Source organism: Schistosoma mansoni, chromosome 4, assembly GCF_000237925.1.
Source record: "Schistosoma mansoni strain Puerto Rico chromosome 4, complete genome".
Classification (NCBI taxonomy): Eukaryota; Metazoa; Platyhelminthes; class Trematoda; order Strigeidida; family Schistosomatidae; genus Schistosoma; species Schistosoma mansoni.
In genome coordinates, this window is record NC_031498.1 from 3,644,312 (window position 1) to 3,670,197 (window position 25,886).

At 33.8% G+C, this 25,886-nt stretch overlaps 1 protein-coding gene across 1 annotated transcript in view; it reads left to right on the plus strand.

Annotated features, from left to right (window-relative positions):
- Nucleotides 1–25,886, plus strand: part of Smp_149910 (lar interacting protein (lip)-related protein) — a gene marked incomplete at its 5' end in the record, with an annotated part of 89,268 nt that overhangs the window by 37,410 nt on the left and 25,972 nt on the right. The window contains 4 exons of the mRNA XM_018796568.1: nt 9,776–10,015; nt 15,302–15,847; nt 20,126–20,216; nt 20,313–20,695. Coding sequence (XP_018651697.1) covers nt 9,776–10,015; nt 15,302–15,847; nt 20,126–20,216; nt 20,313–20,695 — 1,260 coding nt within the window. The remainder of the gene's footprint in view (nt 1–9,775; nt 10,016–15,301; nt 15,848–20,125; nt 20,217–20,312; nt 20,696–25,886) is intronic.

Genomic DNA, 25,886 nt, shown 5'->3' on the forward strand with positions numbered 1-25,886 from the left:
CAACATCGTCGTCACCAACGAGGTGGAATTCTGCGGCGAGAAGTGATATACACACAGGTACCCTGTTCCCCATGAAAAGTTGTCGATATGACCTTGTTTATACAGTTAGAGAAGTGTAACACCAATAATAAGTGACATACATACTTCGAAGACCATGAATTTCATCAAATGTCCTGCAAAACCCCAACTAACACGTTCAACTATATAAAAATACTAAAATCTCCACAAAACCCCCCTTCAAATAAACATTTGTTACTTATTTATTAAACAGTATAGTATAATATGTTAATTGTAGTTTTACAAGACATTTGATGAAATTCATGGTCTTCGAAGTATGTATGTCACTTATTATTGGTGTTACACTTCTCTAACTGTATAAACAAGGTCATATCGACAACTTTTCATTGTGTACAATGTTACTTTGTGTCTATAACTTCTTACCGCATACAAAAAAGTTAGTCATCTGTATACTCACCTGATAATCACATTCCAACTAATACTAAGGTTTAAGAATACTTTGTTGTATTGGCAAAAATGCTTTCTGGAAACATTAGACACATTTTACATGTTTTCACAGTTGAGATCATGAATTGATCTTAGCTGGACAATCATTAAAAACCTGGAGGTACGCGATGGCTGTTTCGTCCTATTTGTGTATTGTTATATATCGATAACATTTGTTAGTTAACAATAAGCGCTATCCACTCTACTAGCACTCTGCAAAAACGTCATGCTGAGTCTTTATGGTAATTATTATAAATAGAATATAAATGAATACGAACTCGATAATAGGGATGCGTCAGTATGATGATGAGAAATCCTGTGTATAGATCAATACTGGTGATAAACAAACACACTCAGTAAACAAAATACATTTATTGTCATTGATGAAATCATGAATTGTTACTAGCTGAACTATTTTTGAAAACCTAGAAGCACTGGATGGATGTTTCGTTCTGGTTCATATGTTAACCAAGTGAATTATCGTATAAGTTAAACAGAACAAACAACAACTTAATATTGATGTTTCTTTATTGTTGAGTTCTCTGACCTAGATAGCTTAATTCAGGGGCTGTCATTGTCGTTCTGAACAGTATAATCAAAACTTACTATTATGTAGACTTCTCATTCACTTGTTCTGAAAATCTGCTTCATCATTACAAAATCCGTTCATCTATATCATTTAATTATGGAGTAAAAGAGAATCAGTTCTAACCCAGCTGTATTCGGTATTTGTGAATGATGATCCTAAAACTTAGAGTAGTAGCTTAAGCCGTAAGAAATAATTGAAGAATGCAGAGCGATGAACAATAAAATCCATTATCACTTTGACAGACAGATTATAGCATGTATGTACTGAATAGATACAAATTTAATCACAATTACCAAAAGGTCATGCAATAAATGGGTCGATTGATTGATGAATATTTGAGTCAGTGTATGTGTGAATGATTGTGTACTTAGCTATCACATAGTATATATATATATATATATATATATATATATCGTTATTATTATTTTAATAGCTGAATTCATGGGTCGATCTACAGAATACACATAGTTATGTTTATAGCAATTATTACTGATTTAGAGAGTTTTCACGATTCTATACAAGTGTTAATCTAAAATCTGACCAAAGTGTAATTTTCAGCGAGTCAAAATTCAACCATTTACACTTTCCAACATTAATCTATGGACAATTTAGAAGAATTATCGATTAACGTCATTAGTGAGCAGTCCTTTTCACTTTTATCTTCCTTTCACTTCTTAGTTTAGAGGTTCTAACTATAGCTTCCCATCATCTATCTGGGAATAAACCAGTATACATCGTTTTTAATACTGCTTAATCATCCTGTGAATCTTTATTACAAGTGTATGGTGTTATGAATGTTTTTTTTATTAAAACACAATTATGTGAACGAAGAATATTCTTTTCAATAATTTCTCATCAGGTTCTACAATTATAAATCCATATTAATAATCCATGAAATTGGCCAAGTTTAAGGCGGAGTACATCATTTAAAATTGTAATATGTGAATGTTTGTAGTATAAAATAAAATGAAATCGTTAATGTTGGGATGACTAATATGAAGTGTTAACTTTTATTTATAAATTTCTCTGGATATCTGTTTTCTCTCAGGGTAGTGTACAATGCCTTTGTTTCATCTTCGATCGCATCTAGAGAGCATATGTTCTTGATTCTATGGTGTAGTGTCTTAATCAGGTTCCTCTTGTATTGTAGAGGAACAAAACCAAGAAAAATTAGATTTTCTGAAGTTTCGTGACTCAGTGTAAGCCACTTCTTCAGAAAATAAATAACCAAATTAAAATTGATCCAAGTTAAAATAGTACAACGGAACAACACGAATATTAGGTGCGATCAATCAAAAACAGATCTGAATAAATCAATGTCATGTCATTCCGGTCAAGGTGATTCATAAACGACATGTATGTAAATTTGTGTGTGTATGTGTTCACTGTTCACTGTGTTCACTGATGAAAAATGTGTAACCATCATAAAGGTCACGAAACGTCAGAAAATCTTATTTTTCTACTCATTGAGATATTACAAATATATTATTTATTCATAACAATCTACCCAATGCTCAATTTATTCAAAATTATCAAAACTTGGTAATGATACCTAAAAACGAAGAAAGTTTGTATATTTGCCCGTCCACGTAGTTTTCTTATTTATGTTTCTTCTTAATGAACCGTCTTTTCTTCTTGTAAGTAGAACATATAGAAAGGCTATTGTACCTCCATTTTCTTCCTCACATGTCACTCTTATGGACGGATGAACTATATTGAATAGCTCAAGTGTTTCTATTAAGCCAGTATGGTCGGTACAAAGGATAAGCGTATCATCCAAATATCGGCAGTAAAATGAAAACTTTTCAATCTTTTGTGCCAGTGGGTCGTTTTATAGTTTAGAGAGAAAAAATATCAGCCAATATGAAACCTAGGGGTGAACCCATGGCGGCACCATCCATTTGTCTGTAGATTTCACCATTGAATTTGGAATGTGCATTCATAGTACATTTTAGTAGTAATTCTTTAGTGATTTCCACAGGGGTTGCTTATTGCTGCACTTAGGTCATATAAATGTAAATGTAGGCATTGGTAGTTGTTTTGTGTGAGTTAATATTACAATTGTAGTATTGAATAAAATATATATGTAACTGTGAAGTTTGGTTGCAGTATTTTTATTTTGATACACCATTATTTAAATGTTTTTGACCCATTAATATACAGTTTAATAGACTTCTTTTATATAAAGATACTCTTCATCATGAGCTTAAATTTATCTAACTATAACTGGAGACAACAACAGCGAAACAAACCCCTGTGCCTTACACTTAAATTAAAACTATAATGGTTAATTTTGAATAACAGTTTCCAGTGTTGTAGTCAGTTGTGACTAGTGGGGTTTAACTATGTCGAATGTTATGCAGTAACCGCTCAATATCGCATATTGATTGAAGTTGGATTTGTAAATCAATAGATGTCGGTTAAGCGTTCGTTGCAAGATTTCGAAGTCCTATATTTATTTCTCGTCAGGTTAGTGGAGGTGTACCGTTAAAGAACTCCAAACTCGAATGAAATGGGTGTCCAGTGAGTTGTAGCTCTTAACAGTTGCCTAATTAAGATCAGTAAGTGATGTAAACTACAAAATTAATAAGCTATTAAACTAAAAGTGTTATGAAGTGGTTGTATCGAGTTATTTTTCGTTTCATTATCTTCCATAAATATTTGAAGTGTGTTGTTTTATTTATTTGTTAGCTAACATCGGTTCAATCTGTCTTGTCTGTTCATCATCTAGTCGGAGTAGGATGTCAAATATCTTTTACAAAAATGAAAGACTAAATGTCTCAATGTTAATGATCGCTCCTACGCTACCGTAGTTTAGTGCATTAAATCAATCAATCGGCTTTATTATAATATATTGACTTAATAATAAGAAACATGTTACACAACCGTTTACGTCACGGACTGATTCTAGTTTGATAATCATTGAAAACTACGAAGCACTTGACAGTTGTTTCATTTTATACTATGACAAGACAGCTTTTTAATACTACTTGAATTTCAATGGCTATCTAATTAAGATCAGTCCGTGATGTTAAACTATGAAATTCAGTAATTTCCACAAACTCCCTATATTAATAGTACATAATAATTTCATATTCTTCGTATGTATATGTATTACTGGTGGGTTGAAAAGTGTTAGTTTCTACTTCTTGCAAAATGTAGAGATGGTAGATGAAATGATGGAGTGTTAACAAAATAGTGTATTAATATGTATATATATCGTCGGTGGACCGTTGTCTAAAGTCATTTAGTTTCTAAATAAATATATGGCGTATATTAGTTAAGCGATTTGTGTTTAATATGTAACCAGTATTTAGAAGCAGAAGTATTATTTTATTCTTTTTTCTCTACTTTTAACAATGAACATTGCCCGTAATATAACTTTTTCAAATATGTTATATTCTAAAATCATTTCTTATAAATAGTTATCGTCTATTCCTGTAATAATTCTTGGGTTTGGTCATAATTTGTGGATCAGTCAATCAGATTTGAGATAACAACTCTTGAAATTCGGTGCAAAATTCATTTATCCATGTAGTTAAATATCATTTTTGCATTGTAATTGATGTGTGTTTGTTATGAAAACTTTGATTCTTTCTCTAATCTTAACTTTTGACTCCTAAACTTGATGCATTACACTAATTTAGAACCCTATTTTGATCTTGGTAAGAAGTTAAGGTTTCACTTTACGATCTCTCGAAGATCGTCCATAAATTGCCGTTCTATTTGTTTTTGTATGATATATATATATATATATATATATATATATATATATATATATCGCGGATCATTTAAAGTTAGAAAATATAATCCATCGATCTCCGGCGAGGTCACGGTTGGATGCACACTATTAAGAGAAGTCCCATTACTTACTCACGCCTGTTACTCCTCGTGGAACAATCTCCAACCAGCTCTGTCGTGGGCTCTCCTATCCAGTTGTTCTCAAGTGTTGTTCAATCTTTTGATGTATGCTTGCAGTTATTGGCGCAATGTATTCTTTGGTTTTCCTCTTTTTCTTTTGCCTTGCGGATTCCAAGTTAGCGCGTACTTTGTGATGCAGTTTGATGATTTCATCAATGTGTGTCGATGCTTGTTTTCAATCGTTATCTATTTCAGGTCAGTCATTGATATAAACTATAAAATTCAACAGTCTCCACAAAACCCTTTAATAAATATTTCTATAAACGGAACAGATATCATAAACTCCAAATGTTTGCTGTGGACTTAGACAACATCGAAAAGTGATTACATTTTAGGATGCCAACAATTATCTTCTATGAAATGTTTTGACTACTGAGAATTGTAAATTTCCAGTGGACACATTCACATATACAGTATCTTTTTCTTTGTAAATAAAATATGATTGATCAAACAAATTTGGTTTTTATTTTTACTTATCAGAAGGGGTTTTGTGGAGATTTAGTATGTTTCATACTTCAAATCTATAATTATATGACAAAACCCAGTTCAGTAAACGTTTATTTACTCGATAAAATATCTACTTTCTCTAACTTTCTTTAGTTTATTTCATGTGAATAATTAAGTTACTAGTTCAATTATTTTAAGATGAAATCAGATAGCATTGAGTTGCTTGTTGTTTGACTGTAAACATTCTGTCTGTATAGTCTTGGTTAGTGAATTACTACAGAACTTGATGTGAGATGACTGAATAAATGATAGTAATTAATTTGTGTTGAGATTTTTAAACTTTATGGTTTTCATCACCGAAAACTATAAAAAATAAGAAAGCACTAGAAGGCCGTTTTGTCCTAGTCTGAGACTCTTCAGTATCTATAGTCCTATTGGAAATTGAATCTGAAGGTCTGTGGTTTTCACTGCTTGTCTAACTAAATGTATATAGTGAAACTAATTATTCTCAGTATTTTTTTTTACCAGTGACTACGTGCAACGCACATTTTTGTGTGTATAACCATTAGTACTTATGTTATACCTATACCGGAACAGATATGAAGGAATTCAAACTCATTTTTCCATAATTCAGAGTCAAGTACCTTAGTCACTGTTCTAATGTTCTGTGTATGGATCTAAAATTAAAAAAACGATCAATTTTAAGTGCCTTTATCTAATTCATTCTAGATTTATTTCAAATTTTCATGTACCCGATCACATTTTTGTTTGTGTATGAGTGGATGACTTATTCTTTCAAATTTGAGTGCTTAAACCAATAATACATAATACAGAATATTAAACTCTTACATGATCTTTGTAAATGATTCATTTTATAATTTCTACCGGTAAAATTGTATGAAATATAGCTAAGTAAGAAGATTAATGTAAATCTTTCACGTATTGTAATACTATACTACAGTATTACAAATTAATGAATTTCATCATAATAGTATGCATACTTTTACATAAGATGAAACAAAGTACACTGATTCTTTTATTGTTATTGTCATTTAATCATTCAGGTTTAAGATATTTATGGTTATTATTATTATTATTATTATTGTCTTTCAGTTCATATGCACTTTTATTTAGTATACTTTTCTTTTTTCCACTTTGATGTAATAATTGTTGACTTTTTTTTATAAAATCTGTTGTTGTTGTTGTTGTTCTTAGCGTATCTCTTTTTATTCAATACCAAGTTTGCTTGAAATGTCAGATCGTAGTAATAATAAATGTACTTTTGGTTACGTACTTATGGGATATATATATATATATTTATAGTTTTAAAATCTGTTACATGTATTTATGAGTACTTTGAAAACAGTAGACACTTGCGTACTGTAAAGTCTAACTGTCTTGCTTTTTTCTTGAAAAAGCTCATAATCATTTCTTACTTTCTCATCTAATGAATTGCTGTTTTATTATTTAGTTCTACTACTACTACTACCACCCCTACTACATGGAGATATTTTTCTAAAATGACTTTGGAAAAATAATCATCTTGTCTTTTACTAAAATGAACATTTTACCGACACAGTCTTTCTTGTACAAACATTTAGACAGGAAAAAAGACGAATCAATTACGTTGCTGAGGGAGTTTCGTTTTTTAGAATTGTTTATGATATTATTAATAAGTATCTTACAATATTGTGTTTATAGCAAAATTCAAGATGTCTATTTTGCTATTTTTTTCCATTTTCAAATTACATGAGAAATGAAACGTTACTTTAAGTTTTTCCGTATTAATATGAAATTTGAACCATATTACTGTATATTCATTAAAACTATTGTTTGTTTCCCCTTTGGGTAATAACTTATGTTAATGCTATTTTATTATTATTGGGGATTTGTGGAAACTGTAGTATTTTTACAGTTGAAATCACGAACTGATTTTGGCTAGACCAACTCCGAAAGTATTACAATCTCCACAAATCCCTCATACTAATAGCAATCACATGCTCACTAGTGACTAGCTTCTATATGCTACAAATTCCTTTCTAGTGATAAGTCGTTACTAGTGGAGTTCAATCCATGTTGTGTGTGAGACAGTTATCGACCGTAGGATTACTCAGTATTGTACATTGATTGAAGTTAGATATTAACACTGTTGGATGCCAACTCAAAAGTCTAGCTACTAGATATCCATGCGCGAAATCAAAGATCCTGTGTTCGCTTCGTGCGTTCAGGATGACAGGTGCACACTGCTGGGGATTTCCACACTAGGACTATATATGTATATTATGTTGAGTGATTTAGTATTTTTCCCAAAAATGTTCTGAAATCTAATATTCCTTTCCATTAAAAGTTAGTTTTTCAGTGATTGGCAGAGTTATTATTCATTTTGAATGTGTAATTCATCATTTCTAGGTGTGTAATTATGGTATAGCAAATTTAATTGTTAAAATTAATTTGCTGCTATTCTCTTAAGATATTTGTTTATTTAGTACTTGGTAAGAAATTGTGTAGGTATCATAAATGTCACTTTCTAGTTTGGTATTCTTCAAGCTGTAACGGTTCAATCTCATTTTTAATGTGAAAATTAATCCAAAGAAAAGAAACTGTTTAGTCAGTCAACCAATTAACTAACATCTTAACATAGTTCACGTGATGTCGTGTTACTCAGATTAGTGGCTATATTGTAACTTGTTAATAGATAGTAGTCAAACTTTAGCCTGATTTCGGTCCAGTGAAGTTTTTGACTGGGTTGAATTGAGTCATATCGTGAATTTCAATAATACCGTCTTGTTTGAATTCTACTCGAGGTAATAGATTGAATCTCTGAATATTTTAATTTAATGTAGCTTGATATTTTTGATAGTTACTTATATGCCTTAAGTTTTTATCATCTACCAATAAACAATATGTTTTACTACTTTTTAATTTTGATTATCTTCACTGGGTTAAAATTCATTCTCTTTGAACTATCTTATCCATGTTTAATTTTATATGGTGTCATTTGTACTACTATTCGTATTATTCGTTAAATGGATATCTTTACCAGTTTTACGTTGTTCGTGATTGATTGCCATTTATATAAAATCCGAAACAGTGGTTGATAGTAATAAAAGTGGTTTATGTCTGGCAGTAGAATCCAGGACGCGCTTGCCGTCGTGTTCGGAACTCATCATCTGGATATGCCTGCCACATCCGAGTGTTGGTGTTTACACAAAGGTTCATATCCAGTAAATTTCGCTTCACCCATTGTTCACGAAGCTAGTTTGCCCAAATAATTACTAGCTTATGCAATGTATATGGTTTTTATACCATTATTAATAAGGTTTTAGTCCTCAATAACAACAACAGGATTATTTAAGCCCTGCTGATGTTGATTCTGTATTAATAATAATAATAATAATAATAATAATGTGTTATTGAGTAGTTGTGTTATATTATTAGGTCACTGTTACGGTTATCCAGTTTGGACTGTATATTGTACTTTCAGAAAATATGGAGACTAATGTTTTGTTATCTTGGTTGTATAGAAAAAAACTTGAAGGCGACTGAATCGTGTACTACTCAGTATTCTAACCAGTGAAGAAACACTCGTTCCACTTCTCCTGTTAAACTGAATGTTTTTATTGCACAATGAACAAATTTCTAAGCTGTAATGTTACCAGTTACTAGTTTATTATTAATTTTCTACCTAATTGATTGTTATGGCAATGCTTCATTTATAGTGCAATAAAAGACAAATATTATTGTCTATAACGGTTATTACCAAGCTCGTATGTACTTTCTAATCAAGTACATGATAATTGGGTCAAATAAATAATCTCGTTTACATAATAATTACTCGATTCGTATTTATAAATGTTATTTTTCAATATATTCGTGTAATCTTAATGCTAGTGTTTTCAGTCATATAAGACCGAAATATCAGTCGATATGTGTATGTCAGTCATCTGTCTATATCAGTAAATATCATTCAATGAAGCTAGGTTAGACTATGGTCAGATGTTAATATAAATAGTTTGTTTGAAGTTGGATTTTCGTCGAAGTTTTGTCTTTGGGTGGAAATAGACTATGAATTTTTATCTATCTGTTCGCTTCGGTTAACAACAGAACCCTTTTCTTATATCGAGTGACATGATTCTTTTGTTCAAAACTCTGAAAGGAGGTGATGCAACACAGTTGTCTGGTTCTTAGCCTAATAAATTATTTGTATTTCAGTAAATAGTATATTTCTTATTGTTATTTTAATTATGTGCCAGTTTTAATCACTTAAATATGCAACAGTGTTTATTTATGTTTTTCTTTTTAAATTTTTATTAGACTCTTCTTGACAATGAAGAAGTGAATTTAGATGAACTGGAAAATAATAGTAGTTCTCTCAAAAGAATCCAACGAAAAATTGGTGGTTCTGATTGGATTGATTCAGATGGTGATACAACAACAAGTCCAGTAAGCAGAGGTCAATCAGAGATTGGGACTAGTAATACAGATGCTCAAAGATTAGCACTGTTGATTCAAAATCAATTGGATGCAATAAATAAAGAGATCAAAATGATACAGGTAAAGTTAACGTTTGATCTTCCATGTGATGTAGTTTAGTAACAAAGTATGGCTTCGTGTGTCTGTTTCTGGGTCATAGTCTTTATTAGTGGGTCCAGTAATGCTAACTGTCTGAATAAACCGGAAGTTGAATAGAATTGGGCTCGTTTCTTCACCCCAATGGTTGAAATTTGGGAATTTCTGCCACTGATACCTCTGTGTATTTTAAAAATTTTATTTCACGTGTGTGTTTAACTAAGCCTTATTTGCTGTTGTTGTTAAATATTAGCAGCATAAAATGCGTTGGAATAAAATTCCGAAATTCTTGGATGAATGTTTTCGTGGAAGACATGAGGTTATACGTCTAAACCTCTTTTCAAAGTTATCTCATTTTTAATTTTAAACTGTCTAACCCACAAGATTATCCGATTTTATTCTATACATTCGAATACAAATGATATTTCTTTAGATGCGGTGTGATCATTTTTCTGTTGGCATGTTTCTGATTTGGGAAAAAAACTTTTAGGAGCAAATATTTTGATATAGGTTTCAAACATTTAAATCACAATTGGATTGGCTTAATAACGGAAAAAATTAATATTTGATTGGATTTTTTAAAATAGCATAAAAGCTTTGTAAGAATCACAATGATGTCTGCAAAAACTAAAATTACATTTAGCTAGTAAAACACCATTGGTGTATATCCAGAAAATAGACACATTTACGATATTTCTTCATTTGATTTAATGACCTCGAAATTCATCACAAATTTCTATTTTTCAGTATGGAGTTATTTGAGTTAGACATTAACATTGTTGGTTGCTGACTCAGTGGTCTGGATCTTAAGTGTTCTGACGCGGGACCTCAGATCCTGAGTTCGATTTCCGCGTTCGGGATAGTGGATGATCACTGCCGAAGAGTTCTATAATAGGATGAAACAGCTTTTCAATGCTTTCAGGTTTCCGATCGTGGTCTAACATTGTTTGGTTCATGATTTCAATGAAGTAAATTTTTATCTCTTCTAGAAGTTCCCATAACTTCAAGGTTATACATAACCATATAAAGAATATTGAATCATATACTTGAGCTGACTTGGGATCGAAACTTTAGTCGTGTCTCGACTTTTTCTTATTTGTTCAGGCTTCCCAGTCAGTAACTCATGAATTTAGTGCTCAAAGTTACTGAAAAACTATTTTAACCTTAAAAAGTCAGTATATATATTATCAATTTCCTAAAATTAGTTACTTTTTTTGTACGAGAAAATTAGCCACATACAATAATACGTCTGAGCATGAGAAATTTTCCAACGTGTATCTTATCGATATTAAACCATAAGGTGATGGAATAATCGTTAATAAATATTGACAAATAAGGAGTAGATAACAGGTTTTTTATACCAATATAACTTAAATAGAGTAGATATATATATAAATTTACAGTGAAAATGTTTTTATGCTTATTTACGTGTTTAACTGAATTTAGACTCCATATGTGTTGTTTTTTTTACTGAACTGTTGACAATTGTTTTAAATATGTAGCTTAGCAATAGAAACTCAAGTTTCTCTTTCTCAAACTGATTAACAATAAAATGTAACAATTCATGCTTTTAATATTGAGGTAGTAGAAATTATTATGGCCTCAAACATTAATAATGAATAATACAACACGCTTGACTTATTATTTAAGTCGTGTATATATTGATTAGAGAAGTGTTTCGATTTACAAATATCTCTGGTAATCGTTTTTTATAGTTGGGCATTACTTACTTACTTACGCCTGTTACCCCTCGTCGAGGAGCATAGGCCGCTCACCAGCATTCTCCATCCAACTCTGTCCTGAGCCTTCCTTTCCAGTTCTTTCCAGTTGCTATTCATCCTTTTCATATCTGCTTCTATTTCCCGGCGTAATGTGTTCTTTGGCCTTCCTCTTTTCCGCTTCCCTTCCGGATTCCAAGTTAGAGATTGAGTCGTGATGCACATTGGTGATTTCCTTAATGTATGTCCGATCCACTTCCAACGTCTTTTCCTAATTTCCTCTTCAGCTGGAAGCTGGTTTGTCCTCTCCCATAAAACACTGTTGCTGATAGTATCCGGCCAATGAATGTTGAGTATTTTGCGTAGACAACTGTTTATAAATACTTGTACCTTCCTGATGATGGTTGTAGTAGTTCTCCACGTCTCAGCTCCATACAGTTGGACTGTCTTGACGTTCGTATTAAAGATTGTGACCTTGAAATTGGTTGAGAGTTGTTTTGAGTTCCATATGTTCTTCAATTGTAAAAATGCTGCACTTGCTTTGCCAATCCTCGCCTTTACATCTGCATCCGATCCTCCTTGTTTATCAACGATGCTCCCCAGGTACTTGAATGTTTCCACCTCTTCCAGAGTTTCTCCATCAAGTGTGATTGGGTTGGTGTTCTCCGTGTTGCATTTGAGAATCTTGCTTTTTCCTTTGTGAATTTGGAGGCCTATCGATGCGGAGGCTGCTGCTACATTTTCTGTCTTCATCTGCATTTGTTCGTGTGTATGAGAGAGGAAAGCTAGGTCATCTGCGAAGTCCAAATCATCTAATTGATTCTGAGAAGTCCATTATATTCCGTATTTCCTTTCAGATGTCGAATTCTTCATAATCCAGTCAATCACTAAAAGGAAGAGGAATGGGGAGAGTAGACAGCCTTGTCTGACTCCGGTCCTTACTGGAAATGCATCTGTCAGCTGTCCTCCATGCATGACTTTGCACTGTAGTCCATCGTATGAGTTTTGGATAATGTTGACAATCTTTTCAGGAACTCCATAGTGTCGAAGAAGTTTCCATAATGTTCTCCTGTCCACGCTGTCAAACGCCTTCTCATAGTCAATGAAGTTGACGTATAGTGATGAGTTCCACTCAACTGATTGTTCAACGATGATCCGTAGTGTCGCAATCTGGTCTGTGCACGACCTATCCTTACGGAATCCAGCCTGATGATCCCTAAGTTCGGCGTCTACTGCGTCTTTCATCCTGTTCAGCAACACTCTGTTGAAAACTTTTCCTGGTACTGATAACAAACTGATGCCTCTGTAGTTCTCACATTTGCTCAGATCTCCTTTCTTTGGTATCTTGATGAGATATCCTTCTTTCCAGTCCATTGGCACTTGTTCCTCTTCCCAAATCTTCTTGAATAGAAGGTGAAGCATGTTTGCAGTTATTTCAATATCTGACTTCAGTGCTTCTGCTGGTATATTATTATTATTATATTGTCAGGTCCTGCCGCCTTCCCACTTTTGATTTGTCTGATGGCCATTTTGACTTCTTCGATCGTTGGTGGAGTGACATCTATAGGAAGGTCAGTGTGTGCTGCTTCGATGTTCGGTGGATTCAATGGGGCTGGTCTATTCAGCAGTTCCTCGAAGTATTCTGCCCATCTTTTCCTCTGTTCTTGAATCTCAGTGATTGCCTTTCCTTCTTTGTCCTTGACTGGTCTCTCTGGTTTGCTATATCTCCCTGCCAATTTCTTCGTTGTATCATATAGTTTTTTCATATTCCCTTCTCTTGCAGCTTTTTCCGCCGTCGTTGCTAGTTCTCCCATGTATTTCTGCTTGTCGGCTTTAATGCTTTTCTTCACTTCCCTGTTTGCTTCTGCGTAGTCTGCTTGTGCTTTGACTTTCTCTGCTCGTGTTCGGCTGTTGTTAATTGCTAGTTTCTTGTTCTTCCTTTCTTGAATTTTGTCCAGGGTTCCCATAGAGATCCATTCCTTGTGATGATGCTTCTTAGGACCAAGAACCTCCTGGCACGTTGAAGTTAGTGCTTATTTTATCCCTTTCCAGTTGTCCTCCAAAGTAGTTTCTTGTTCTTTCAGTAGATCCTGTAGAGCCTGGAACCTGTTGTTGAGAGTTATCTTGAATTCATGGAGCTTGTCACTATCTCGAAGTAAGGCTGTATTGAACCTTTGTAGTGCTGTTTGTCCAGTTGTCCAGTGTTTCTTTAGCTTCAGTCTCATCTTGGCCACAAGTAGGTGGTGATCTGAAGCTATATCAGCTCCTCTCCGGGTTCTCACATCTTCCATTGATCTTCGGAATTTTTTGTTGATACAGATGTGATCTATCTGGTTTTCTGTGGTTTGGTCCGGTGAGATCCATGTAGCTTTGTGTATGCGTTTGTGTGGGAATATTGTGCCGCCTATAACCAATTTGTTGAATGCGCATAGATATGCAAGTCTCTCCCCATTTTCATTTCTCTCTCCTAGTCCATGTCGTCCAATTACATCTTCATATCCTGTGTTGTCCACTCCAACTTTAGCATTTAGATCTCCCATCAGGATGGTGAGGTCCTTTCGTGAGCACTTTGCTATAATTGATTGCAGCCTTTCATAGAACTGATCTTTATCATCGTCGTTGCTATCATTGGTGGGTGCATAACATTGGATAACGTTCATTGTGATCCCTTGCTTCTTTGATCTGAATGATGCTTTGATTATCCTGGGTCCATGAGATTCCCATCCCACAAGTGCATTTCGTGCTTCTTTGGACAGCATTAGAGCAACTCCCTGAGTGTGTGGAGCATTTTGCCCTTCGTGACCGGAGTACAGCAGCATCTCTCCCGTACCTAGCCTTTGTTGTCCAGTTTGTGTTCAATGGGTTTCGCTGATTCCGAGTACTGCCAAGTTGTATCTCCTCATTTCCATTTCTATTTGGCTGGTCTTTCCTGTCTCTCACATTGTCCGGACGTTCCATGTACATATAAAAATTGTTGCTCTGGTTGTTAGAAGGTGCATCGGTCTCGTGACTTCCGAAGAATTTCGGCTTTCATCATGAGACGTCATAATTATTCCTTCAACTGAGAGGGCAGAGTTTAAATGGTTTGAATTATTTTTTCTGGTTAGCGTTTTTTTAGCGAGTTAGCTCTTCTACGGGATGGGGTCGCTAACTCCATGCCCAACCCTCCTCCTTTACCCGGCTTGGGACCGGCAGTAACTCTAGAAGAGCTACAGGCGGAGTTATAGTTGGGCATACTCGAAAGTTATTCGGGCAAGCCTTCAGAAACTGGGAAAACTCTTAAAATACTATGAAATCAGCTCTTTGTAGAACCTCCTAGAAAAACAGTGAATTGTGTCACACTCTACTCTGATTTGTTAACTACCGATTTTGTTACTAGATTTAATATGTCTCCAGAATTTTCCTTACTACTAAGTTTACTTATTAACTTATAAATCTTTTTGTTTTCTGTACATATACCAGTGCATTTGTGTATATAAGTTCAATTGCTTACTTCATAAGGCTTTTTATTCAACTGACCTTTCAACATTCACTTATATGTTATTTTATCTAGGAAGAGAAACAAACTGCTGAACAGTTAGCTGAAGAGCTAGAATTACGTGTAAGTTGTACTGGTACAAATCGTAATGGCAGTTCACAGGGACAATTAATCGATGATTATTACAATCAACAACGTGGTAATGATACAAACGATGCATATTACTATTCTAATCAAGATGGACGTCTTAATGCAAATAATGTTATGCCAAGTTTATTACCTAATTTTGGTCCAACTGGTTGGTCGCCTCCACCATCACCATTAAGTTCTAGGTCAACACCGTTCGGTGGTATTTCTAGTGATTCTTTTAGTGGTAGTTTTAATAATCCTAATCGAAATACAACATCGTCAATATTGTCATCTGGGGTAGTTAGTAAAGAATCTGAACGGTCCATTCCTCAATATGCTGCTCCTACTCCATTGGCCGTGGATCCACGTCGTAATCTTCAACATCAGCCCATGCAATATTCACAACCGAGTGGTAATGGCGGTTTTATGTCACGTAGTAGTCAATTTGAACAACAACGATCAATGTCAGCCGCTGGACGTCCAATACATCAGGTAACTGATTAAGTTAAACAGTGTGAAAACATGTTTTATTTAAGTCTGATATTATCATCATATATTGCAAAATTAGGACATAGTTTCAACAAATGATATGTGTATGAGTATACTTTGTTACATGTATAAATTTGGTTCAGACTTATTAGCAGTAAACAGTTATCGCTAATGGCATTGGATCATCATGATGATATACAACACTCTGGTTAAAGTTGAAAATGTATATAATCGGACTCCAACCCTGTGATTCTAATGACTAGACGTTCATCACAAGAACAAAATATCCTGGATTCGATCCCTGGTGTTGTTGTGGATACCTAACTGCTGAAAAGTTTATACCAAAACGAGGCAGATGTTCGGTGACCTATGGTTTATAATATTACGTTAACAAAGATCAGTCTGCGACGAATGCGATCTATGGATCTAGTTATATTATTCTGTTCTCTATTTGTCATGTATGTAGAATCACGTTCTAATATATTGCTATACTCAGCCTTTATTTGTTGCACTTCTGACTAGAAACTACGCTTAATTCTACTCACAAGTAGTTGCTTAGCTTTCATGCATTTATTTCTCTTAAATGTTTAGTTATATAGTGGTAACACGCTATTCATTTTCTCTAGTAAAATGTTAGGTTTATTTTCTATCTTAATTTTATAATGGATTTCTGTTTTCTAACATATAAAACATAACTTTAATGCTTATTTAATCATTTTTCCATTTTATTTCTCGAATTTCATTAATTTTTAAAATATCCTCCAGAATATAACTAGAAGTATGCATATTCTTTAACCGTTGATAATGCAGTAAAAAGACGAATATTATCAGAATTGGGTGATATACTGACACAATAAGTTTCAAAAGGACCGATCATATGCAATAACGTGTCAGGAAATTTATAGATCAGTATAGGGGTTTTGTCTAAATTGTTAAGTTTTCGTAGTTTACATAACGGACTGAATCTAGTTAGACTGCCATTAAAAAACAAGGAGCTGTGGACATTTGTTTGCCCTACTATAGTATTCCTCAGCACCTAGGACCTACAATTTCGAGCGCTAACACAGTTCCTGGAGTTTCTAGCGATAAGCGATGACTAGTGGAGTTCAATCATGTCGATTGGGAGACAGTTACCGACCCCAAGGAATGGAAGATAGATGCGCAGTATTGCGAATTGATTGAAGTTAAGCATGTATACGATTTCTTTCCGGCTCAGAGCTCTAGGCTTTAAACGTTCGCGCTCAAAACTTAAGGTTCTGTGTTCAGACCCCTGTGGTTCGTTTGTAGGTGGGCACTGCTATGAAGTTCCGATATTGGAACGGAAGAAATGTCCAATGCTTCCTGGTTTTCAATGTTGGTCTAATAAAAATCGGTTCGTGTTGTGAACTATAAATACTTATTAATGAAAAGTGAAGGTCATTCAGGGAAATTGGAAGGTAAAAATACAAACAGTGAAAAACAATATGAATCATATCACTCTGGATAATAAATCAGTATTACCGTAGTTAGTACAAATCACTTTTGAACACACGTAGTGGAGTGTCTGTCCATTAAGGGACGGGTGTACTGCGCAGCAGTTCGCTCTGTTCTACTTTACGGCTGCAAAACGTGGTCATTCAGAATAGAAGATATTCGTAAGTTACTAGTATTTGACCACAGATGCTTTAGAAATATTGCTCGCATTTGCTGGGGTCACCGGGTAAGTAATAGTGATGTTAGACGCAGGTTATTAGGGAATGATGGTTAATCAGTTGATGAGGTTATGAATCTTCATCGACTGAGATGGTTGGGCAACGTGTTACGTATGCCTAAACACCTGTTACCACGACGCCCAATGCTGACTAATATTGGCGATAGTTGGAAGAAAGTAAGGGGCGGCCAAACTAAAACATGGCATCAGTGCTTGAAGTCACTAACTTCTTGTCTGAACCATGTTGTAGATACAGACTACTTGGTTGGGGTCCGCGTGACTATCGTAACCAATGGGTGGAGACTTTGTGTGACTCTGTGGCTCAGAATCGATCACAATGGCGTAGGTGTATACACTCTTTATCTTCCCTTAAACCTTGAGATTAAAATTGCTTCATATCTGTCTTTCCTCCTGTACTATATGCTTATATACAACCTATCTTTTATATATTACCACGACTAAATTAACTACTATGAATTCGGTGCTCGTCTTGTTGTGCTAATGAAGTTATGGCAACTTGGACCGATGCATAAGTTCGCCTGTTCCCACGTTGTAGCTGACTGACTGATTTAACCTTTGATACGGCTAAGATTTCAACAAACCTAAGTAATTGCTTTATACAAAAACACAAAGGTCATTCTAATAGCATATTTCAACTGTGTTTGGCAATGAAAGATGAATGTTTATCGCCTGCTCCTATTAGATCAATTGATTTTATTTTACACAATTATTTTGTTACAAGCTTAGTAATAGTTAGATACTTAAAAGTCATAAGTGGCTGTCACGTAATATTGTACTGAACTAATTATTGCCTCCTTATTAAGTTACTAGTATGTTATTTTTTATATTTTCGTATGTGTCAATCTGTCTACCTAGTCTTAAAGCTCACATTCAACTACATTACTTTAAATGTCAGTGTAGTTAATCATTCGCCAATTATTTTACGGTAATCTTGATGATTCTTAACATTTTACGGTTCCAAAAAAAAAATTAGATACAAGAACAGAATGTATATCCAATATTTAATGATGATTAATTGTATCTTTCTTGATTGTGTCAAGATTATACCAAAGATTAATCAAATTGCTAGCTGTTGACTTAATTGTTTAGACCTTCGAAACGCTTGATACATTGAGTCAATCTATTTTGCATGATTTTCAATGTACATTTGACTAGCTCTAGTTTCGTCTCATTCCTGTTTGCATTTGAATCACACTGCATCATCTTCAGCTCATCCTCCTCTTAATGATAAAGTATTTAATGGGTTTGGTAATTTGAATTTAATCATCTGAGTTTGTTTGTTCTGTACCCAGTCTACCACCTTATCAGTGTTCATTTAGGTTGTGTTTTTTTCTGTGATATAAGGTCTTAGTAACGTTTAGCTGGAGGGTATGATTCCTTTGTATGCTCAAAATAGATGAGTTTACTGAGAATTGTATGTGCGCGAGAACAAGAACTTAGGAGAAGGAAAAATGATTGAGACAGTAATTCATCAGCCACATCAATAATGAGAGAAATTAACAAAAGTCAGCAATGCAAAACCAACTTATTCCAGTCTCAGTAGTTCCAGTGGATAAAGCTTCGGACATTTGAATCAGAAGTGTACTGTATTCATGTCTCAGTGTATTGTTCAACACTAGGTTGTATTACAAGTATGACGAATTAAAAAGTTCCAAATAGAGTGAAACACGCATCCTGGATTCCATTGCTACCCACATACCAAATATATTAAAACTTGTATCAAGGCAGTTTACGTATAACAACAGAAACTGGTCAATTGTAGTCCTGATTATCAACAATGGTTAAAATTAAAACTTATACCAATTAAACCTATAAGTTGATGTTAGTGTTCGGTTTCGAATACATTTTAAGTTCTTCGTTTTCTTGTTAATATTTAACGTTGTTTCATAAATTGAGTCAATAATCGATTCAATGATTTAATTTACGGAAAGAGTTGTAAAAGGCTAGTCGAAAAAAGAATCACAAATAAGGCCTAAGAAAATATTAGGTTTTTTTTTGGTTTTCAAGGATTTATGTTTTCCCGTTTTTGGCGTTAGTTTTCAAAGAGAAAGGTCCAGGTTTAGAGTCTTAGTATGAACATCAACATTGGGATATTTAGCAGCTACATCCATATTGACAAGTCCTAAATAGGAAAAAAACATTCATTCTGGATCCCACTATCAACCCATATCTGACTTTACCAGTGAACTACGTTTTACTTGTACCCTGTTGATATTTTTTTATTCATCAGGCAGTTTCATATACATATAATTATTAAATTGTCTCAGTTGTATTACTGAATATTTCCTTTGTCCAATCCCATGGTAATGTTGACCATCATTTATTCTAAGTATTCATCAGTGTCGTTGTCATTGTTGTATACAATGTTGTGTTATCGATTTACTTCCGTTTTTTTTCTCATAAAATGTTTTCATAAAACTCATTCTCATTGTAAAAATGTAACATTAATCATTCCATTTGACATTCTTAATTTTTCTTTCTTACAAACAAAACAAAAACTTCGCTATATTCGACAAATGTGTTTTATGCATCAAATCTAATATGTATGTATATGTATATATGTGTGTAAGGCTCTGAGCATGAATGGTGGTAATTCACTGTCCACACCACATCTTAATCCTCAGTCATCATCCTCTTCATCTTCATCGCCATCTGTTACACTGTTAGGTCAAAATTCACATAATTCAAATAAATTAACAATTACAACAACTACAGCAACAACGTCAACATCTACACTAATAACTAATGGTTCAACTAGAAGTGTAACATTGGCTGATGCTATTGCTGGCCTTGAATTCTTAGATCAAATGCGTAAAGAACGTAGTACACAACAACAACCGAAGAACAATAAATTCACTTCATGTATGATTACTGAGAACCCGTATGAATTTGGACCAGATGAATATGCAACATCATCTATGGTGGAAACAAATCGTTTACATTCTAACTCTGAAGTCAATTCTTTGGAGTCAAATTCAAAATCCAATCACGATCATCAACATTATCAGCGAGAACAACAACAGCATCAAAAGACACAAGCAGTTGAAGAAACAAGACGATTACGAAAAGTCCCTAATGATAGTGATAGTTTTATTGTGAAGAACAATGAATTTGTTCCAACAGAGAATATAACATCAAAGGTATACAAATATATATATATCCAGTTTAAAGCTTGCCAGTCAGTATTTCTTTTGTCAGTTTAAAGCTATTTTGCTTGCTTCCTTTAACTGCTTGCTTTCTTCGTGTAGTTATTATTATTAGACTTCTAGTGGCTTATTATGTTGCACTCAATGTCTGCTTGCATGGTCTTAGTTTGCAACACACTTTTTGGTATTAGTATGTTGTGCGATTTTAGTGTAAGACTCCTCAGCAGTGCGCATACACGATCCTGCACGCGGGACTCGAACCTAAGACCTCCGGTCTTGTGTGAACGTTTAAGTTCTAAACCACTGAGTCGGGATCTAACAGTGTTACTGTCTAACTTCAACAACTCTAAAACTGGATATAAATTACTGCATCGTTATGCGTTGGAAACATGGTGAGGGGTTACTAGATTTGGGATTGATGTCTATACCTTCAATGGTTATACAACGAATATTTTTCGTATGTCAATATGATACGTTTAAATTAAATTGCTTCTCGACTAAGTTTTGGCAGGTGATTACTCGTATACATAGTGAAAGTGTATTGTTGACAAGAAGCATTTTCATAGTCATCAGTTTACATTCAATACTCAACTGATCTCCACAAAATCCATTGAGTTGCTATTTTCAGAATGAGCTTTTGTTCAGGGTCAGTTATCAAAAAATCATACATGCGATTATTTTTACTAATGAATACAATTTACAAATCAGAAAACCTACTGTAAAATCATAGGTAAAATTACTCAAAGTTTAACAGTTCAATGTCAGTAGAGATGATAGTTGTGTGTTGTAGTTGCTATTAAAATCTTCTACAATCAAAAGAGAAAATCTTTTATTTCAGTGGTTTAACTGACATCTTGATTGTTAAAAACCTGACTATCCTCTGACAGTTAACCGGTCCTTATCAATTTATAGCTTGGAACAAGTGTGCTTTGGCCCTGGTCGTCATACTGGGTAAACACGACGAAGTGAAATTAACAAGATGAATAGCAAAGGAATCGAAATAGTATAGTAGCAATGACAATGAGAAAGGCTGAACGTTGAGAATATGCGTCAACAAGAATAAGTGAAAATTTATATATGACGAGGAACTAAAACTTGACAATTAGAGTAACATGAATTAATGCGTCGGCTCAATCGTGATTGATTCTGAGATACATCACCCAACGTCTCACATCACTGATCTTAGCTATCGTAGAAACCCCAACCATGTAGCCTACATGTAGGTTCTTAATCATAAGTATAGTCGAGTAATACTTGTGGAATGATAGAGTGAGCCATGTTGAAGCTAGGGATAGGGTACTTACGAAAGGCCGCAAGTCGGTTGATAAGGCAGTGAGTTTTCATGGATTGTGGTGGTTAGGACATGTATTACGTATGTCTAACAGCTATCTACACCAATGAACGATGCTTGGTAGTGCAGATTGTAAATTCATGATTTTATCGAATGTAATCAGTAGGAATTTGAATTCGTCTAATCTAAGTTTTATTTTATTGTATTAGAGTTTTTGTGTTTTTAATAAAGAAGTGTAAAAATTATATAATTCCATCGCATGCATTTCCATCAAACCAAGTCTCTCTCTGTGTGTGTGCTTATAATAATAGTAATAATAATAATAATAATAATTTGATTGTGTTTATGCTTTTTATTTCTGCCTTAACTGACTGATTGCACAATTGAATAAATGCCACTATCTCAACACTTGTTGGATTTCATACAGTATACAGTATTAGTTATTGCTGGTAGATTATAGAGAAAGTGGTTGGGTTTAGTACTTTATAATGACGTCGGTTCATTCATTTATTACATGTTGAACTGATTTGTTTTCGTGAGATGCAAACTATCTAGTCCGGGATCCTCGTGCCTATCGTGAAAAATTCTTGATGTTGATTGATATGGGACAGAATCGGTCATCATGGCTTAGCTTCATTTACTTTTTATATATTTCCTTAGACCTTGAGTTTCGAATTTCTCTCTTACTTTTTATTTCACAAATTCATTCTTTTCCCGTCTATCATACTACATGTCTAGTGTTTTCTACTAGCATTGTTACTGTTACTATTTTTAGTACTCTGGGATACATCTTGATGTGCTGATATTATTTGTTAGCCTGAACCGTTGCCGATATGTGTCAAAGTGTGTGCTGCTTATGACTGACTCTAGCCGTAACACAGTTTCTTTAAACGTCTTGTGGTTACGATCACTAACATGTAAAATCCGTGGTTTTATGGTTTGTTAGATAGTTTGAGTCAGTTAACCGGAAACAGTGACCTAGGTTTCGTTGTAGTTTGTACTCATTAGCATGGAATACAGGTAATTTTGATAGAACTGATAGACTCTTTGAAGTTGTAGCATCCAACGCTGCAATGAGAGATATTTGTATTATACGATTGGGACAAGAGTTGATTGGCCACATGTTTGTCTCTAGCGCTTAGATTTGATCGGATTCTATCGATCAAATACTATGTTTGCATTTTGTTATAAGAAAACCAGTATAAAATACTAGTTATTTCGACCAATGATGATGAAACCTTTGTAAGCTTATGAAAGTTTGGAATGTTATAACAACTGTATTACAATACTTGTTCTTCCAAATTATCTACATTTTGAATAACTGGGTGTTTTTTCCTTCTATCCTGTTATGAAGCTTTTTAATATCATGTTTATAAACTTAAGACATTTGAACGATTTCGTGCAGGTTGTTTTTGTTTCTTCGTTGTTTTTTGTCATTTCATTAACATTTACGTAAAGTTATTTACATTGCTCTCTTCATTGTTAATGTGTATCATTAGCGTAAACAACCGAATAAGAAAAAGGAGAATTCAGCGAAGAAAATTTTCCTTTCGACGAAATCATTTACTTAAGCTGTACATTCGTATATATAGTTATATAGAAAATATATGTCTATAGGAGGATAGAAAAGATTGCATCATAAATTGATTCGAGAATGAATAACAAATGAGGTTACGTACTAATCAAGGGGTAAGGAAGAAAATAATTTATGGGTCAGATAATAATAGTTCAATTGATAGATATGAAAAACAACCGAATTCAAGTCTTTTATATGATGGTTAGCATAGCCGGTTATGTTTTTGTAAGAAAAAAACAACTAAACTTCACCATTCCCTCAGCTAATAATCATGTTCATGTCTAGTTAAATCGATCTACAATCATATAATCAAGTTCATAAAACCAGTTGTTCCGGTTCACAAATAATTTCTACTGACATATCTATGTAACACAAGTAAATAATACAGGAATATAGGGATGTATTACGTGATAATAATTGAGTAGTGTAAATTGTCACATTTCACATTCGTACAGAGAGTTAATGAATATTAAAAAAAAAGAAATATCGAAACGAGAAAGATAAATAGATTGATTATAGGGTAAGTGGATGAGTATTTAGGTAGGAAAATAGAAGAAATACTGGATAAAGTTTAGGTTTTGATGTATAAACAATACTATGAAATAAGTGCATCTGGTTTACTGTTATAATGTAATTTGAATCAGTTGCTCAATATTTGTAACTTAATTTTTACCATTTCAATAAATCCACTCCCATCTATTCTACAATGCTACATAAGTCATAAAAAAGCAGTGTTTTCAGGGATTGTCATTGTAATAATAATAATAGTAATAATATAAGCAAAGATGGATAGTGGCTAGAAGTGGAATCTAGGAAGCGCGTTTCGTCCTATTTGGGACTCGTCAGCTGGACGTACCTGCATCTCAGAGTTAATGTTCACTCTGAGACTCAAACCCAGTACCTTTCGTTTCAAACGCCATCGCGTTATCCACTCAGCTACTGAGTCCTGATAGCCATTTGCTTGTGCAATGGGGTGAAGTTTAAATTCACTTAGCTGAATGTACCTGCTGAACTGCAGGTACATCCAGCTGACGAGTCCCAGATAGGACGAAACGCGCATCCTGGATTCCACTGATAGCCACTATCCAACTTTGATTATAATGCTTGTGAGTTAAGACTATATCGAGGTAGTACGCACAGTATGCATATATGCCAATAAGCGACTGACCAGTTGCAGTCCTAAACATCAATGGGAAGATTCAAACAAACAATACTAAGTGAGTAATAGTAATAATTATACATCATTGATGTGTTATTTTTGTTCAACTTTCGGGAAGGGAATCTATTGTGATGTAAGAGTATTGTGGGTTGAAGTTGGATGGTAAGAACCTATTGTCATAAAATTAAGCTGTGCTAGTCTTTTGAAGTTGTTATCGTTGGTTTTTCCAAAGCAAAAGAAATGTGTTTTCTTATATCACAGCCGTAGTCGGTACTTTTTTCTTTCACAAAACGATGATTCATCTCTATGGTTTATAATTCAGTAATTTTATATGTTGCATCACCGCTTGTTCTTAGTTAATCTACTACCTCATATCCAGGAATCGAGCTTAGAACCTTCACTTTCGTGAGCGAGCGCTTAACCTCGAAACCATTAGACCGGCATCCAACGCTCATCCTATCAATTAGGTCTCGTTATTGTTCAACCATCATTCAGTACTTGGATAACTGTCTTAAACCCGATATGGCCAAACCATTTGTCATTAGTTAATTTAATTCCCTCCTCATAAAAAAAACCTGTCATCAGAACATTTCAATTTCATTATTGTTAAAGTGTATTTCCAGTACTTTTTTATTGCATCCTAATAATTTTTTAACTGAGTTTTTTATATTTGTCTGTTATACGATAAAGTTTCGACTTTCATATAAAGGTATTTGTGAATGATAAAACAACCAGTCAGAAGGAATTATTTCAACAGTTGAATTGCCTGATTGAATACCAACAGTATATCAGCTTTCTTCCCAAATTAAATTTCATAATTTTGCTGTGTGCATGCGATTTGCTCTTCTATACTTGGATTTGCTCCAAAGAACCGTTTACATTCTAAAAAGTATAAAACTTATAATAATTTTGGAATGGATAAAAATATTGAAAATGTTGTTGAATGCAAATTTTTATAATTTGTTTCATTTCTCTGTAGATTTGAAATTATTTTTTTAAAAATCTCTATTGAATGAACTGTATGCAATTGTTTATTACAACGAATAACGCTGAATGTAGATTTGAATGTAACCTAAAATCACTTCGATATATTTAGTTTTATTGTCATTAAGCATGTATGAATTTAACGGTGAGACTATAATTTATGGATCATCTTTGA